Consider the following 16,693-nt stretch of genomic DNA (forward strand, 5'->3'; position numbering starts at 1 on the left):
GCTGTTATGGTGCTTCAGTGTTCTCACTTGATACCTAGTAGGTGAAATCTAGATACAGGACACAACCAGTGGGAGGTCTGTGCCCTGGTTTATAACTGTTTGCCCTGAGCTTGGTACACAGCTTGATGGGAGAACTGAACCTGGGTCTCCCACATGCTAGCTGAGTGCTCTCACCATGGGGCTAAAAGTTATAAGGCAGGTGATATCACCAAAACCACCTCCTCCTTCTCCCCGCCAACCCGTCCTGTGGAGCGAGGAAGGTGCCTACCTCATTCCAACAAGACACGCCATAGGCACCTGAGCTCCCTGACGTCAGGGGCTGGGTTCCCGTCTGTGGGTTGCTAAGCGGACATAGAAGCCCCTCTGCAGCCCTGGTTTAGGCACCTGTCTGTGAGAGGGGGCAGGGTTTCGGACACCCCTCCCCCCTTCTCGCCTCTCCCATTGGCTGGCTTAGATGGCTCCCCGCCGAGTGAGCTGGCTTTTGTGAATTGCACTGTGAGATGCCTGTGATGCCCACGCATTGTCTAGGGAGTTTAGGCCCCTAACTCAGCTTTGCAGAGCTGCAGACTATGATTTTCTGGTTGCCTACAAATTAAGCCCTGTGATGCTCAGCACTGCAACCCCAAGTCACGGATTGCTCCCTGTGCAACCAGTCACCTCTCCCCAGAGCACAGCTGAGCAATTCCTGATTGACAGGAGTGTGCACAGGACAGAGACAGAGCACAGGCTGGAGAGTGACACATCCCAGGAAAACCCAAAATCTCTTCCCAGGGGCTCGATATTCCCTGGGCACTGGGGGTACACAAGCAAGTAAGAAAGCAAAGCCCAGGACTCTGCACTCAACAACTGCAGCTGGGACAGTAAAGTGGAACAAACATGAAGAATTGTTTGTAATGTTTTATTTACGGTAAGTAACTAAAGGTGGAAAGTAAAGGGAGCCGAGAAGGAGCTTTAATAACCACAGCATGGCCAGGAGCTCCCCAGCCACTGAGAAGAGTTTTCTTAATGGCACAACAGTACAGTTGTCCAGGAATGAATATAGGGAATTGATGAGTTACAGTCACTTTCAGTAACTTTGAATAAATCTCTGTCCCTCTCATGCTCCTTTCCTTCCATACTGTCCCTTTCTACTCATTTTTTTTAACCCTCACTTCTGATCCCTGTTTATTTTCCTGTGTCTCTCCCACTCTCCTCCCCTCCCTGTCACAGATCATCCCCCATGGCTGCTCCCTTCTTTCCCCTGATTTTATCCCTTCTCCTCTTGCTGCCCGCAGGCTGGTTCCCCTGTCAGGGACATTTTCCTGTCACTCTTCTCATTTCTGTTTTCCACCATTTCTCATAGACACTTCCTTTATTCTTCTTCTATTTTCATTCACATTTTTCTTCCTGCTCCTTCTAATTCCCTCTGGTTCAACCCACCCTGTCCCTGCCTCCCCCAGTGCTGCCAACCTCAGGAGTTTAAAAAAAAAATCATGAGACTGCCCCAGTGACGATTGTTTTAAGGTTATATGATGTTTGGTTTTTTTTGTCAATCTCCACCCGTCTCTCCCCCCCCCTTTTCTGACAGTTATAGGGTTACCAGCTGTCCTGTAGTTACAGGGAAAGGTGACTTGGGCCCCTGGGGCAGGAGCTCTGGCTGGGAGACCCCATGAGATCCAATCCCACAGACCTGCACAAACCGCTCCCTGCTGCTGCTTCTCCCCAGCCCCCCGAACCCTGATTGATTCATGCTGGGTCCCTGCCCAGCCCCCACCTCTGCCTGTCCCCAGCCCGGCTGTTAGTGTTACCCCCTGCTCAGCCCCCGCCTCTGCCCCTCAGGGCCCCTCTGCCCCTCCTGCAGCCCCAGGGGTTCCTCCCCCTCCCCCCCTGTCTCCTGGGGCTGCAGGGAGGGAGGGGGGGGAGCTTCCAGGGGCCATAGAGATGAGGGGCCAGGGGCTGGGTCGATGGGAGTCCTCCAAGGTCATAGACACTGGGGTCCATGCGGCTAGAGAGTCTGATTTCCGGTCCCCCCCCTCTGCTGTGGGTCTCAGGGACGCAGTCGGAGCCGGGATTCTGGCCCCACAGAGAGCCAGGGGCGGATTCTCTCCCCAGGGACGGAGCCCGGCGGGAAAGTGAAGATCGGGGCCTCGTCACCAGCACCGATAAATGTCACCTGCCCCCGGTCACAGTCCAGACAAACCCAGATCCTGCTGAGGGACCAGCTCCGGGGCAGGGGGGTCTCAGGGGAGGTGAGAGCCTGGAAATGATCCCCACACCGCTCCACTGCCCAGATCCCCACCTCAGGGCTACAAATGATCTCTCCCTTCCTCCCCACAGACTCTCTGGCCACCCCCACAGCCCAGGATCCCTCACCCCCCACCTCCACATCCGCCTCCACCTCCCACCAATGTCTCCCCGAGGTGAATCCCTCACAGCCCAGCACCCAGGGCTCAGTGTCAAATCTCTCAGGGTTGTTGGGCAGATCCTGCTCTGTGTCTGCCCATCTCACACTTTTCCCACCCTTAGACAGGACGAGGTAGGGATGAGCCGTGTCTGGATCCAGAGTCACATTCGCTGGGGAGAGAGAGAATCAGAGCGTGAGTGGCAGAGCTCGGCCCTGGGGGAGGCTGGGGCCATTTCTCAATCTCCCCAGCAGCCCTGTTCTGGCTGGGACAGGCCTGGATCCCAGGGAGCTGCCTCTGTCCTGGGCACTTGAGACTGAGCAGGGATGTCACTGCACTTCCTCAGTCACTGTAAGGAGACCCACTTCTTTAATTTCCCATTTGCTTGCATCAGCTTCAGCTCCCAGCTACCCCTGTTGATTCTGCTCCGTTCCCAGCAGGAGAGACACACCAAGAAAGGTTTTAGTGGAGAGGAAGGAGAGGAAGCAGGTCCAGTTTTGAAGCCCAGAGGAAATCTCCCTCCTCTAATGCAGTCTCCACTCCCAGGGCTGGGAACAGAGAGGAAGATGCAGCATTGGGGAAGAGCTGATTAACACCAGAGAGTAGGAGGTGGCATTCCGTGAGGCAGCCCCATCCCCAGCCCAGAGAGAGGGGAGGAGCTGGCAGCATCAGAGGGAAAGGATCGCCCCAGTCTAGGAAGCAGCTCCAATGGGAGAGCCCAGCCCTGCACAGAGGAAAGGCAGGATGTGGGAGAAGAGCAATGGGGAGACCCCCTGCACCAGGGTAAAGCAGACGGATGTGTCAGTCCTCAGGGCATTGAGCTCTGTTCGGGTGCTGGTTAGGGAGAGTGTTTCTGTTCATTAGCATGGCCATGAACTCAGCACTCAGGTTGGTGTCAGGATTATTTGTGTGATGTCAGCTTGGGATCTCCCCAGGTGTTCCGGCACCTTGGCAGAAGTTGGGGAGGGGGGTTCTAGGTCACACCACCTGTGGCCCTGCCCTCTCCCTGGCCCTGCCCCACTCTTCATCTTCCCGCCTAGGCCCTGCCCCTGGCCAGGGTGGGAGCCTAGGCCACTATGGAGAGCCCCTGACCCTCTGCCTTCCCATGTCCCCACTCTCTGGCGTGCACCACCCAGGGCAGGTGGAGGGTCTGGGGGGAAGAGGAGCAGGGGTGGGGCCACTGAGAGGGAGAAGCACCAGGAAGAAGCTGCACTACACAGGGCGCAGTTGATCAGCCGCCCCTCCATGAAGCACAGCCAACGCTGCGATGCGCCACGCCTGCCCAAGGCTTGCAGTTTGGGGGGCCAACACGGCCCCCTGCCCCCAAACTATGCCCATCTTAAAAAGAGGGTGAGCTTGGCCCCCTGGACCCCCATGATCCAGTGCCCCTGGATCTCCTCACTGTGAACAGGTTATTTTTAGGGCTGTGTGCACCACAGCCACTGGTGATTTGGTTGGTAACTTTCGTTACAATCTCAGGAAGATGTTTTGACTGGAATTTTGTCATAATGTAAAGACAATCTCCAGCTGCAAACTCACCCTGTCTGTGTGCTCCTAGGGATTCCAGTGCAGACGGCAGAGTGTCTGGCGGGGGAAAGGAGAAAAGAGATGAGATTTCAGACTTTCGTATTTATAACAGCATCCCCACTCTGAACGCATAGAACTGTGTTTTCATCATGAAAGAGAAACAGATCGAGAGGCCCAGAGACACACTCAGGCATTTCATAGAAACTAACTGAAACCATCTGTTTCCTTTCTCATTCAGCCATCTCCCAACAATGGAACCAACCTCCTTTCAGCCTCACAACCATCCCAGGACACACAATCTGTAAGAGAGATTTACTTTTCCCCTCCTCATCCCCTCCCACCCTTCAAACTCCAGTTGGTTTGTCTCATTCACTCACGGCCTTTTGTCATAACCTAGACCCAGATCATACAAAGACTTTGGCAGAAAAGTAACTTTAGCCACTTTGGTCCCTTTGGCCAGGGTCAGGCAGCATCATGTTGTGCGACGGAGAATTGTCAAAATTACTGGAGTGAGTGACGGACACTGGCGGGGGGTTATGTCATTCAGTCATCATTCAACCCGTAAAATAACACACAATTTTCCACACTGAAAAAACCATAACTTAGCTTGTTAATAAATAATAAACAAAAATAATAGTAATAAATTCAACTCATAGGAGTGTTTTTGAATGTCCTTCACTGCCGCAGTCAATATTTTTTTTGTGGGATGGGGGCATTGAAATAAATATTTCTCCTAAAACCATATTTCAGTGCATTGTTGTCACTACTTTTTTATTTTTCTTGTTTAAATAATATGTCTGATGGGAGGATGAGGGTCTGTGTGTGTGTGTGTGTGTGTCCCACCTCTATACCACTTACCCCATGTCTCTCCCCTCTCTGTGTCCGTTACATGGGAGATCCCCCATCATGTCACAGGATGTGGGAAGCATAGGCGGGGGGTCTCTCAGTGGAGCAGGGTTTCCCATCCTCTCACTGTGACCAGGGCACCCCTCTCCGGGCAGGGGTGATGCCAGGGTCGATGGGAACCTCCTCTGTCTCCTGACCAGGACAAAGGGACAAGCTCTGGCTGTGGGCCTGTTGTGAGCAGGGGCCAGGGCAGAACAAATTCTTTAGGGGGACAGACTCACCTCTGTTGGCTCCCAGAAGTGGCTTCCCACTGTCCCTCATCCCTGCTGCTCCTGGGAAGCTAGGCTGAGGGAGTCTGTGCAGCTGGGGGAGGGGTACCAATGAGGGGCTAGTGCTGGCTATGGGGAGCTGTGCAATATGGAGGTGGCCCTGAAGGGCTGGAGTCAGGCTGAGGGGGGCTGTGCAGTAGGGGGCGGCACTGAAGGGCTGGAGAGAGCTCAGCTGAGGGGGGCTGTGCAGTAGGGTTGCACTGAGGGGCTGGAGCCAGGCTGAGGGGGGCTGTGCAGTGGGGTGAGGCACTGAGGGGCTGGAGCTAGGCTGAGGGGGGCTGTACATCCAGCCACAGAGAAGTTAGCAAAGTCCAATACCCCCTGTGTGGAGACAAGGGGGAAAGTGGTGTGTGCAGAATCAGTGGGAATAAACCAATCAGAGAAGAGAACAATAACATGAAAATAACTTGAAGGAAAAAAGCCCTGCCAATGATATGTTCATGCATGTGTAGTGTGTGACCTATATAAGGTACTTAATATTCATACCACTCAAAGGTGATTGGAAAAGAACTAGTAAATATGCAATTTGGATGTGTCTAATATTCCAGACATTGTAAGGAGTAATTAGAGCTTCCTAGGAGAAATCCCCCATGACCCACCTATGCCCCAGGAGAAGGGAACTGACCAGCGCTTCTTTCTATATGCGATGGCTAGTAGCAAATATCCCAATGGCTGGTGATGGGGCACGAGTCGGGGAGGGCTCTGAGTTAGAAAGAAATCTTTCCCAGGTGTCTGGCTTTTGGGTCTTCTGAAATGCTCAGTGTCCAACTGACTACCATATTTGGGATAGGGAAGGAATTTTCCACCAAATCAAATTGCCAGAGACTCTGGGGTTTATTTTTGCCTTCCTCTGCCATTTACCGTATCATTTACCGATTGTAGGGAGCCAGGGTGGCTTCCCTCCGAACCAGAGGGTAAAGAGCCACCCTCTCAGCCTGAGTGGGCGCGGCAAGACCAAGTTTACGCCAATCCCCGGAAAGGGACAGGTGGGACAGGAAGTACAAAGGGCGAGGCCATTTGCCCCGTGAGCGCAGCACCAGCGAGGGAGCCAGACACAGGCCGCTCCCTCCAGATCCTGCTGCCGACCCAGGGGAGGCTCTGGGCCAGGAGAAACCTGACCGGGACGAAGGACTCTGGCGACCAGGACTGCCAGCAGCTGAGTACTCGGACGATCTGGAGGGACCAGAGAGGCCCACTTGAGAGGAGTGCAGGAGGTCAGAGTAGATGGATCATGATGGTCCCTTCTGACCTTAAAGTCTACGAGTCTTTTCTTACTTTGTAACTGTCATTCAAAAGCATGTTTCTGGTGCAAACAAAGGTTTGAATTAATCAACCTGTGTGTCTTGGACCCAAATGTCTGGCCTTCTCACCCAGCAATTAAATAGAAGCATCATCTAAGTGTGAGCCAATTGACCAGCACCATTCTTTTCCCACAGTCTCAGAGGCTCTTCCCAATTTCCATTCCTAGATCCCTTCTGGGTACCTTTGAACTTCCTCAGAGTCTCCATTAGCACAATAGTTTTCTGGGAGAAATTGCTGACTCGCTCTTCCAGTTCTGGAGAAATCTCCTCTGGCTGCTGGAACTTCCCCTTCTCACACCTAGAGAGAAACAATTTCCTGTGATTATATGGCATTTAGTGACTCACTATAAGTTCTGGCTAGTGGGTCGCTGCTCTAATGGGCCTGGAGTTCGAATTCCTTGACTTCTCCCAGCCTCAGAGCAAGTGCAACACAGCCCACGGCCATACAACCTTCCCTTTTAAGGACTCCTTAATATTCTTCAACTCTGGTCTGGTGAGATCAGATCTGGGGACAAAAAGGGAATTGAGTCTCCATGGCCAATTCACTCTTTGGCCTCCATGCTCTGAGGGACAGGAGGTTCCTATGTAAAGTGCTGTAGAAATCTGTCCACTAGGAACGAAACTGAGACACCAGCTCCCCCCTCCCCAGCTCATTCCACACAGGTCTCTAAACAGTCCTCAGGCTGGGAAAGACTCAGGTGGGAAAGACTCTTGACCACTGCTGCCTTGGGCTGAATGGTAACCAGGGCCCCAGTAGTAACAGGCCCATATTCCATCCCCACAATCCTGAGGCAGCCACTCCCCCAGGGATGTGACATCTCGAGGAAACACTTGAGGTCAGTCTTTCCCACTGAATGGACAATTCCAGAGTCTTCTGTACCAGGGTAAGAACCTCAGGATGAAGTTTATCTGAGAGATTTGTTTCCAAAATCCCCACACATGTTGCTGTGGAGATGCAGTGCTAACATCATCTCCATGCTCTTCCCCAGCATTGCCAAGTATGTGTGGGAATGAGATAGAGCCACGTACCTACTCAAGGTGTTTCTGACATCCTAGAGGGGAGAGAGAGGAGAGAGAGATTAAAAAAAATCTCAGTACCACCGGACACACACTTGGGATTCCAAGAAAGGGATTTTGCAAACACAAGGAAAATCAGCCCTGCCCTGGCCCCGGGGCCATGGTTTCACTGAGCTAATGGGGCTTTTCCATCTCTAATATCAATGTGTCTGTGAGTCTGCAAAGAACAATAGTCATTCACATTTCAGCAATGCACCCATTGTGTTACACTGAGATCTCTGACTGCTGGACCGTGGTGCCCGTACTTCAGGAGCTCTCCTGTCCCTGTGTTGGGATTTGGGATGTTTCTAGCTCAGTCTCACCTGCAGGAATTCACTTGCTGGTTTCTGACACTTCCCCTCCATCTCACTGATCAGCTCACTGAGATGGGAAATCCCCTCTGAGAGTTTGGTGATATTTTCATTCTGTATCTTCACAATCTCCTTGTCCAGCTTTTCCAGCTGGGCCAGCAGGAGTTGCTCTTGTTCTTCCAGGAACTGCCGCAGTTGTTGAAATTCAGACACAATCTTCTGCCTCTCGGTTTCTGTCTGTTTCTAGAAGAAATAAGGAAAGGGCTGGTCAGGAACACGGATGGAGCCTGATGACCTTTCATACACTCTTACAAGAGAGAGTTTCTTTACAATCTCTAACACATCTGTGGAGAGACCAGGCCATGAGCCATCAGGCCTAGTGCTCAGAGCTGCAGTCAGAAGTCAGGAACTACAGCCGAAGTCAGAGCTGGAGTCAAAGTCAGGATCTCACCAAGGGTTGGGGCTACAGTCGAGCTCAGAAGTCATGCCAAAGGCTGAGCCAGAATCAGTGTCTGGAGTCACATGGGGGATCAGGACTGGAGTCGGAGTCAGGCAGCCACGCAAAGTGTCAAGCCAAAGTCAGACAGCAGTACTGCAGGTCAAACCTGAGTCAGGAACAACTCCAGGGCCAAGCCACCGTCAGGGTCCAGTCTAGCAGCAGATCGGGAGTTCACTCAGTTGTTTGGACAACTTCCCGTGACTCCTGCTGGCGTAATTCATGCAGCCGAACGTCTGCTCCAATCAGGAGCTTCGTAGGCAGATCCGCTGGTGGGCCAGAGTTCCACTAGCCCCTCTCCCCCGGCTCTGGAGAGCGGTCGGTCGGGTTGTAATGAGAGTCTCTGTGGGCTGAGGTTCCAAACCCACCATTCTTCACATCCTGACACTTGACTCTACACTGTGATCACAAAGGAGAGGATTTTCTTACAGCTTCCCATTTGGGCCCAATCTCTCTGCAAGGGCTGTCTCCATGTCTACTGGGATATAGTCTGTGCGGTGTGGGAGAAATTTTGTGAAAGCCACAAGGGGTCGTAATTAACTCATTAATTAAATGCATCTTAGATCCTGCAGAAGACGCTGTTGTCCTTCTCCAGGGAGAGAACATTTGTGATATGCGCACGCCCACGCACACACACACACACACACAGAGTGTCCCATAATCATGGAGAAACACACACAAGGCCACAGAGAAATCTACCAATAAACATCCCTCCCAGCTCCATGTCCCAGCAGGTGAAGAACAACAGGCACTGACCAGATACTCCCGGCTTCTGTCCTCTCCAGCCACTTTCAATCCCAGCAGCTTTTCTCTCTCTTCCCTCAGAGTCTTCAAATGGGCTTGTATTTTTTCCTGACAAACAGAAATGATTTGGTGGGTTTATTTTGAGGATTGTAGGGGGTAGATGAGGTGTTTTCCACCCAAAATTCTACATAACAGTCAGTCTTCCTAGATACCCTAGGTGGGTAAGGCAATACCTTCTGCTGGCCCAGCTCCTGTTGGCAAAAAAGTTACACACAACTCAGCTCTGGGGAACAAACTCTTTCTCAGGCCTGAAGAAGAGCTCTGTGTGAGCTTGAAAGCTTCTCGTTCACCATAGAAGTTGGCCAGAAGCAGATATTACTTCACCTACCTTGTCTCTCTAATATCCCGGGACCAACAACAATACTGTGTACAACAGTGGGTCTTTCTAGAGGTAGGACATCAGAGACACCAAGGAAATGAAACCTGATTTATAGAAATTGGGCAGGTTTTGCTTGAAGTTATTCCATCCACTTTCTCCATTGAGTCGAACCAGTGGAAAACTGGTGTCCCATGGCGGTGAATCTATAAAGCCATTTTTGAGAAGACTTAACAAACAGTGATACCAACCCCAGAAGCCACCGGGGTAGCCATGTAGGCTGGGATGCTCAAAGGAGTCCATCTCCATTGGCTTTCAGCCCTGTACCCCTGGGGATGGGACGGGTTGGACAGCACTGATCTAAGGCCGAGGGCAAACCCCATTAGATGTGTTGATTTGTGTTAAGAACAGCTGGGGTTTGCCCTAGTGCTGTCCTAGTCCCTTTCCCTTGCAATGGCCTCTGGGTAGTGACCCCAAAGTCCCTAGCAAAGACCCCAGAAGCGGTGGATTCTGGCAGATTTCAAAGGGCTGCCTGGTGGGACTAACAGACCCACGTTGGCTGGTCCTTGCCCATGAACACACGAGAACAGGTCAGACTGGCACTGGTCCGCACTGCCCAGGGGTTAGTTTTGCTGAAGATAAGTCTGATCCCAGTGGCATGTGGCATGGACCTGTGTGGACTGAAGGTGCTCGGAATCCCACACCATGTTCAGCCCAGTGATCTCCTCTAGTGCAGGCCGGCAGCATCTGAGTTTAACCCTCATGGAGTGGCACAGAGTTCAGAATCGCAGTGGGAAACCTCCTCTCCCTGCCGGGACTAGGACCTGTATCAAGGAGTCTTTTCCTTCTACTGTCTGCACTTCATCACTGCTCAGTGCTGCTGAAAGGGGCAGAGTAGCTAGTGGTTAGAGCACTGAACTGGGCCTTGGAAAACCAGGTTTTTATATCCAGCTCTGCCACTGATCTGCTGAGACACCTTGGACAAGTCACTTCCTCTCACTATGCCTCAGTTTCCCCTCCCACCTTTTGTCTGTCTTGTCCAGTTAGACTGTAAATGGCTCGGGGCAGGGATTGGCCCTCACTGGGTTTTGTGCAAGGCCCCCACAATCGAGGTCAGATCTCATCTGGGGTCTCCAGGGGATGCAAATAACAATAAACACTGATACAACCAGTAATACCAGCCACAGCTTGTAACTCCCCCCATCAGCTTTCATGCAATGAAGGCTACACACAGCAGAATGACAGGGTCACACCATTAACCTGTAATTAACATCCAAAGTTATTACCCATTAGACTGGACAGCAACTCCCTACCTTGTACTCCTGGGCAGCTTCCTGTATGGGAACCACCCTGTGAGCGCGGTGAGCCCGGGATCTGTCGCACACCACACAGATGGGGGTTTGATCCTCTTCACAGAACAGTTTCAGAGCCTCCTGGTGTTCCCCACACACCCCGCCCCCTCCTGCTCCCTTCGCTGCCTGGAAACTCAGCTGCTTGGTGATTTCTACGACATTTGCCAGCTGCCTGTTGGGCCTGAGGTTTCTCTGTTGCACAGTTTCTCTGCACTGAGGGCAGGAGGCGGCTGTGTCGGGTCCCTCCCAGCACTGGGCGATGCAGGCTCTGCAGAAATTGTGCCCACACTCCAGAGTGACAGGGTGTGTGAAATACTCCAGACAGATGGGACATGTCGCTTCCTCCTGGAGACTTTCCACGGGGCTCGCTGCAGCCATGGCTCCCTCTGGGCAGTGGGACAGGGTAAGTTTCCGTTTCCTGAGTTCACCGCTATGCCCCGCCTGCAGCAGCAACTGGGTGTTTCCTTCTCTGAAAGTGACTCGTGCTGTTTGCTGAGTAGGAAGGACCCAACCAATTTCACCCCTGGAGGCTTTGGTAAAAAGTGTATCAGTTCTGGGGGGATCAGACAATATTTTGGTCAGACGAGAACTATTTAATGACACTAGACACTGAGATTCAAAAAGTTGAAGCTTTAGAACCGTTAAAATTGTCTGTGAGGAGCTAAATCTCCTCCCTCCCCCAGCAGCTCCCCCAGGGCAATGACCCAGAGCCTCCCCCACCACCACAGGGACCGAGGCTGAGAGTCCATCTGCTGGCGGCTCAGGGGCCTGTGGAATGTGCTGGGATCTCAGCCTGGGCCCTAAGGGGCAGGTGGCCCTGAGTGTAACACAACCACGCCCAGCAAGGCCTGCTCCCATTTTCTCCCTGTTTGTCCGTCCCAGCAGAGAGAGCAGGGGCTGCAGGGAGACCAAGCTCCTGCCCCCCACGTGAGGGCTGGGGCCCAATGCCCGAGGGCAGCGGGCGTGCAGGGAGCTCGCACTTGGGGCCTTCAGGGTACGTGGTGTGGGATAAACAGAGACCTCTCAGGCCACTTCCCCATTGTGGCTGCAGGAGGGGATGTGGGGACAGACTGAGGAGGCCTGGGGCAGTCTGGGAAGCCGCCATCGGGGACACGGAGAGGGAATTCAGCTGTGGCGGGGAAGCCGTGCTGCGCAGAGATGCTGCTGCGGATGCAGCTAGTTACCCGGGTCCAGCGTTGCAGCAGGTTAACAACATGGTTACTAGACGTTGCAGCTCAGCGGAGTGAAGTGATGCCCTTTTGCTGGTCTCCGTGTGGCTTGAGATTTGCAGGCATCCCTCAAACACCTTTCCCCTGCTGCTGTCTCAGGTACCTGGGTCTTCACTCAGCGTTGCAGAGCAGAGCAGATTCAGTGCTTTGGTACAGGGTTACGGAAAGGAAAGAGACTGGCATGGTACATATAGTACCTGTAATTTCTGTCCCCTGGCTGTCGGATGTACCATGTGCAGCTGGTTACTTCGAGACATTCAGTCAGACAGCTGGGGTGGCCTTTTTCTGCTCTGCCCCTTTCGCAGTAAATGGTGAGTGTAACTTTACCCACTCCAGTCCCATTGGCATCACTGGGACGCTGAGACCTTTCACGATCGGGACACTGAATCGTAAGCTTTTCGGGTCTGCTCAGAGCTCAGCACCATGGGGCCCTTGTCCTCCATAGACTATAATGCGAAGAGACACACAGGCATTGTATAGATGGGTAAACTGATGCAGGGAGTGGGCTGGTTCAGTGGGCCCCCTATTCAGTGGTTACAAGGGCCAATGCAGACCTTAGCAGCAGCTAGGCAAGTCCTAAGCTCCAGCCAGAGCTGCATCCCTGGTTTAATGGTCCTAAGGGGCTTTTCCAGGGTGCAGAGTACAAGAGGTGCAGCTTCACCCTGGCCACACCCCTCTGTCCCTTTCCTCCCCTTCCTCCTCCAGCCTGTCTATGCCCCAACCCCACCCCCTCTTGCCCCCCCCAGGAGCACTCCCTGTGCCTGCAACTGGTGGGGAGAAGGCATAAACAGCCACGCTAGCCGGCACAGGAGCCAGAGCACAATGACGGGACTTTCCACGGGGCTCTCTGCAGCCATGGCTCCCTCCCTTTCCCCTGCTGCTGTCTTAGGCCTTGGCTACACTTGTGAGTTACAGTGCAATAAAGGAGCCCCGGACGCACTAGCTCACTACCCGTCCACACTGGCAAGGCACGTAGAGCGCTCTGCCCCAGGTGACCAACCATCAGACCCGCCCTTTAAATTCTCTGGGAATTTTGAAAATCCCCATCCTGTTTGCTCAGCCAGGCGTGGAGTTCTCTCAGCGAATCTTTCCAGGGGACCATGCCTCCACTTGCCAGGCAAGCCCCAGTATGGAGCAATGGCGAGGTGCTGGACCTCATCAGTGTTTGGGGGGAGGAAGCTGTCCAGTCTCAACTGCGCTCCAGCCGTAGGAATTACGAAACCTTCGGGCAGATATCAAAGGCCATGATGGAAATGGGCCATGATCGGGACGCACCGCAGTGCAGGGTTAAAGTGAAGGTGTTGTGGAATGCCTACCGCAAAGCCCATGAGGCAAACAGCTGCCTCCACGACCTGCCGTTTGTACAAAGAGCTGGACGCGATAGTTGGGGGTGACCCCACCTCCACTCTCAGGACCACCGTGGACACTTCAGAGCCAAGTTCAATCAGGCAGGAGGAGGAGGAGGAAAGCGGGAGCGAGGGTGCTGAGGAGGAGGGAGACACCCCAGAATCCCGAGATGCATGCAGCCAGGAGTAGTTCTCAAGCCAGGAGGAAGGTAGCCAGTCACGGCGGCCGGTGCTTGGGGAAGGACAAACACCAGAGGAGGTTCCCAGTAAGCGGCTTTTCTTTTGGGAAGGAAGTTATTCGGTGCGGGCTCTTGGGGTGAGGAGGATTACGGCTGCATGCATGCTATTGTGTAGACTGTGCTTGCCCTTAAGTACAGGGGAATCATTGCTCTGTCTGGTGTGAACAATGCTGCTTCTGTTAAGTGTTGCATTTTGCCTTTACCGATGCAACCTTGAGATCTCAGCCGTCCATGTTATCACTGGCCAAAAGCCTCCAAAGAACCAGAAAGAGGCCACGTAGAAGCAAGGAAGACATGTTGCATGAAGTAATGCAGCATTCAAGTAATGAGAATCAAAAAGCGTAGGAGTGGCGGGAGAGTGAAAGAAGGATCCGCCAGCAGAACGAGGAGGGCTGGCACAAAAGCGCGGTGCTCCGGCAGCAAAGCACGGATCGGCTGATAAGCACAACGGAGCACCAAGCAGACTCTATCCAGGCGCTCGTAGCCATGAAGCCGGAGCACTACCGTGCCCGCCCCCTGCAGCCCTTGTCCCAAAACTCTCTCCCTTGTGCCCCCATGTCACCTCCAACCCACTTTCCCCAACATCCGGGTTCTTACTGCCACCAGCTGCCTCCAACACCTGTAGCTTCACCACCCAGCCCTGAAAACTACGACCCCGACCCTCTGCACTCAACCCCCATCACCAGGCATTTCAGCCGGCCAGAAGTGCAGCACTCATTGCACAGCACTCCAGACAGGACATACGCAAATCTGTGATTGTACCGTTCCCCACCCCACCCCCTTGCCCTTTCTGTTTCCCAAGCAGGTGTGTTTATTTTCAATAAACGAATTTTCTTTTCAATAAATGGATTTTTTGGCTTTGAAACATTCTTTACTATTCCATAAAGTAAAAGGTACATTAACCCAGGAACTCAATAAGCACTGCAAGTCAGTGTAGCAAACACAGATTCCTACTAACATAGGAACCACTGCACTTCACTCCCGTACAGGGCACCAAACTGGTGGCTTTCAGCCTCAGATTGCTCCCTCAAGGCATCCCTAATCCTTTCAGCCCTGCGCTGGGCCCCTCAAATAGCCCTGCTCTCTGGCTGTTCAAATTCAGCCTCCAGGTGTTGAAGCTCTGAGGTCCATGCCTGTGTAAATCTTTCACCCTTCCCTTTACAAATGTTATGGAGGGTACAGCACGCAGATATAACTACGGGGATGCTGTCATCGGCCAGTTCCAGCTTCCCATACAGAGAGTGCCAGCGGCCCTTTAAATGGCCAAAAGCACACTCCACAGTCATTCTGCACTGGCTCAGCCTGTTGTTGAAGCTCTCCTTGTTGCTGTCAAGGCTCCCTGTGTAGGGTTTCATGAGCCATGGCATTAACGGGTAAGCGGGGTCTCCAAGGATCGCAATGGGCATTTCGACTTCCCCTACGGTGATCTTCTGGTCTGGGAAAAAAGTCCCGGCTTGCAGCTTCCTGAATAGGCCAGCGTTCCAAAAGATGTGTGTGTCATGCACCTTTCCAGGCCAGCCTGCATTAATGTCAATGAAACGCCCACGGTGATCCACAAGCGCCGGGAGAACCACAGAGAAATACCCCTTCTGATTAATGTACTTGGAGGCTAGGTGGGCTGGTGCCAGAATTGGAGTATGTGTCCCACCTATCGCCCCTCCACTGTTAGGGAAACCCATTTTTGCAAAGCCAGTCACAATCTCATGCACGTTACCCAGAGTCACGGTTCTTCTGAGCAGGATGCGATCAATGGCCCTGCAAACTTGCATCAACACAATTCCAACGGTTGACTTTCCCACTCCAAACTGGTTAGCAACCAATCGGTATCTGTCTGGAGTTGCCAGCTTCCAGATTGCAATAGCCACCTGCTTTTCCACCGTCAGGGCAGTGCTCAATCTCGTGTCTTTGCGCCGCAGGGTGGGGGTGAGCTCCTCACACAGTCCTGTTGGAGACCCCAGGGCATGGCCACTAGTTAAGTTGAGGGGATGGAGGCCATAAGGGTCGAGGAAGTCTCCCTGCTGAAGGCCTAAGGGCTTCTTCTCAACCCCCTTAATAGAATTCAGGCCTGGCTGGTTTGAGTAAGCTCTTTTGCTCTTAAAACAATGTTGCAGTTGTAGATAATGGCTTATAGTATAAGGTTTGCTGACGCCAAGTTAAAGATAACAGGAGTGACAGCTACAAGGCCAGACAGAACGTGCTGGTTGTTTAAGTTGCTAGGAATGCTTGTTAGAGGTTGCAGGAAATAAACATTGTTGTAACCCATATAAAAAAGGCAGAGTATTTGTGCAAAGTTTTGATTGGCTGATGTGTCGTGCAGTAGCATTAAGAAATATAAAAGTGTGTGTAATAACCTGCTCTGATGTGCAGGATTTGAGATTCTATTCTCCCTGTACCTTTTTTGCAGCTACAAATAAACTATTCTGCTTCTCCACCCCGTTGTGATTATTGGGTGACGCACACCGGGTAACGAACCCCTGCTGTTGTTCGCCTCTGGCACTGCATGCCGGCAACAGTCCCATGAAAGTGGTTTTTCTCATCCAAAAGTTCTGCAGCCACTGCTCGTCATCCCAGACTGGCATGACGATGTGATTCCCACAACTCAGTGCTTCTTTCCCGAGCCCAAAAGGGGCGTTCCACAGTGCTGAGCATGTCCGTGAATGCCACAAGCAATCTCATGTCGTATGCGTTACTCGAGTCAAGACTCCTCACTGTCCGTTTGGATCTTAAGGAGTAACTCAACTGCCAAACGTGACGTGCTGGTGAGACTCGTCAGCATATTCCTCAGCAGTTCGGGCTCTATTCCCGCAGACCGAAAGGGAAGACACAGTGCGCAGTACAAAAAACATTGAAAGATGGCGCCAGATGTGGACGGAAGCACTGGGATTGCTGGGATGCGAACTGATGCATCACGGGGCATTGGGACAGGACCCAGAATGCCCCCCCGCCCCCTTCCCACAAGCCACAGCGCCAGAATGGGAAGAGGTGCTCTGTGGGACAGCTGCCCATAATGCACCGCTCCCAATGCCGCTGCAAGTGCCCCAAACATGGCCTCGCCAGTGCGCTGTCAGCTGTCAGTGTGGGCAGACTGCAGCGCTTTCCCTCCTGCGCTCTCCGAGGGCTGGTTTAACTCCAAGTGCTCTACGTCTGCAAGTGTAGCCAA

The 16,693-nt window shown here is 52.8% G+C and overlaps 1 protein-coding gene across 2 annotated transcripts; it reads right to left on the reverse strand.

Moving 5' to 3' along the window:
- Positions 1-884: 884 nt before the first annotated feature.
- LOC140898055 (zinc finger protein RFP-like) lies at positions 885-11,307 on the reverse strand. 2 transcript variants are annotated; one of them, XM_073311497.1, is made up of 7 exons: positions 10,681-11,307; positions 9,004-9,099; positions 7,764-7,994; positions 7,414-7,436; positions 6,567-6,682; positions 3,921-3,965; positions 885-2,553 (listed from the first exon to the last, which is right to left on the reverse strand). In XM_073311497.1, exons 1-7 carry the CDS (start codon positions 11,095-11,097, stop codon positions 2,027-2,029), a joined length of 1,455 nt encoding a protein of 484 aa, XP_073167598.1. In that variant the 5' UTR covers positions 11,098-11,307; the 3' UTR covers positions 885-2,026. The 2 variants fall into 2 exon arrangements, with proteins under 2 accessions (XP_073167598.1, XP_073167597.1); XM_073311496.1 differs by having other exon boundaries at positions 7,764-7,988; positions 10,681-11,156.
- Between the last annotated feature and the right edge of the window lie 5,386 nt (positions 11,308-16,693).

The sequence above is a fragment of the Lepidochelys kempii genome, chromosome 14, assembly GCF_965140265.1.
Source record: "Lepidochelys kempii isolate rLepKem1 chromosome 14, rLepKem1.hap2, whole genome shotgun sequence".
Lineage (NCBI taxonomy): Eukaryota > Metazoa > Chordata > Testudines > Cheloniidae > Lepidochelys > Lepidochelys kempii.

Bases quoted from the DNA above. Each gene is read 5' to 3' on its own strand.
- LOC140898055 (XM_073311497.1), bottom strand. From the start codon at position 11,097: ATGGCTGCAGCGAGCCCCGTGGAAAGTCTCCAGGAGGAAGCGACATGT. The intron at 9,100-10,680 runs GTAGGGAGTTGC...TCTGTTTGTCAG, and splicing joins AAGCTGCCCAGGAGTACAAG to GAAAAAATACAAGCCCATTT. The intron at 3,966-6,566 runs GTACCCAGAAGG...TTCCCCCGCCAG, and splicing joins GACTCTGAGGAAGTTCAAAG to ACACTCTGCCGTCTGCACTG.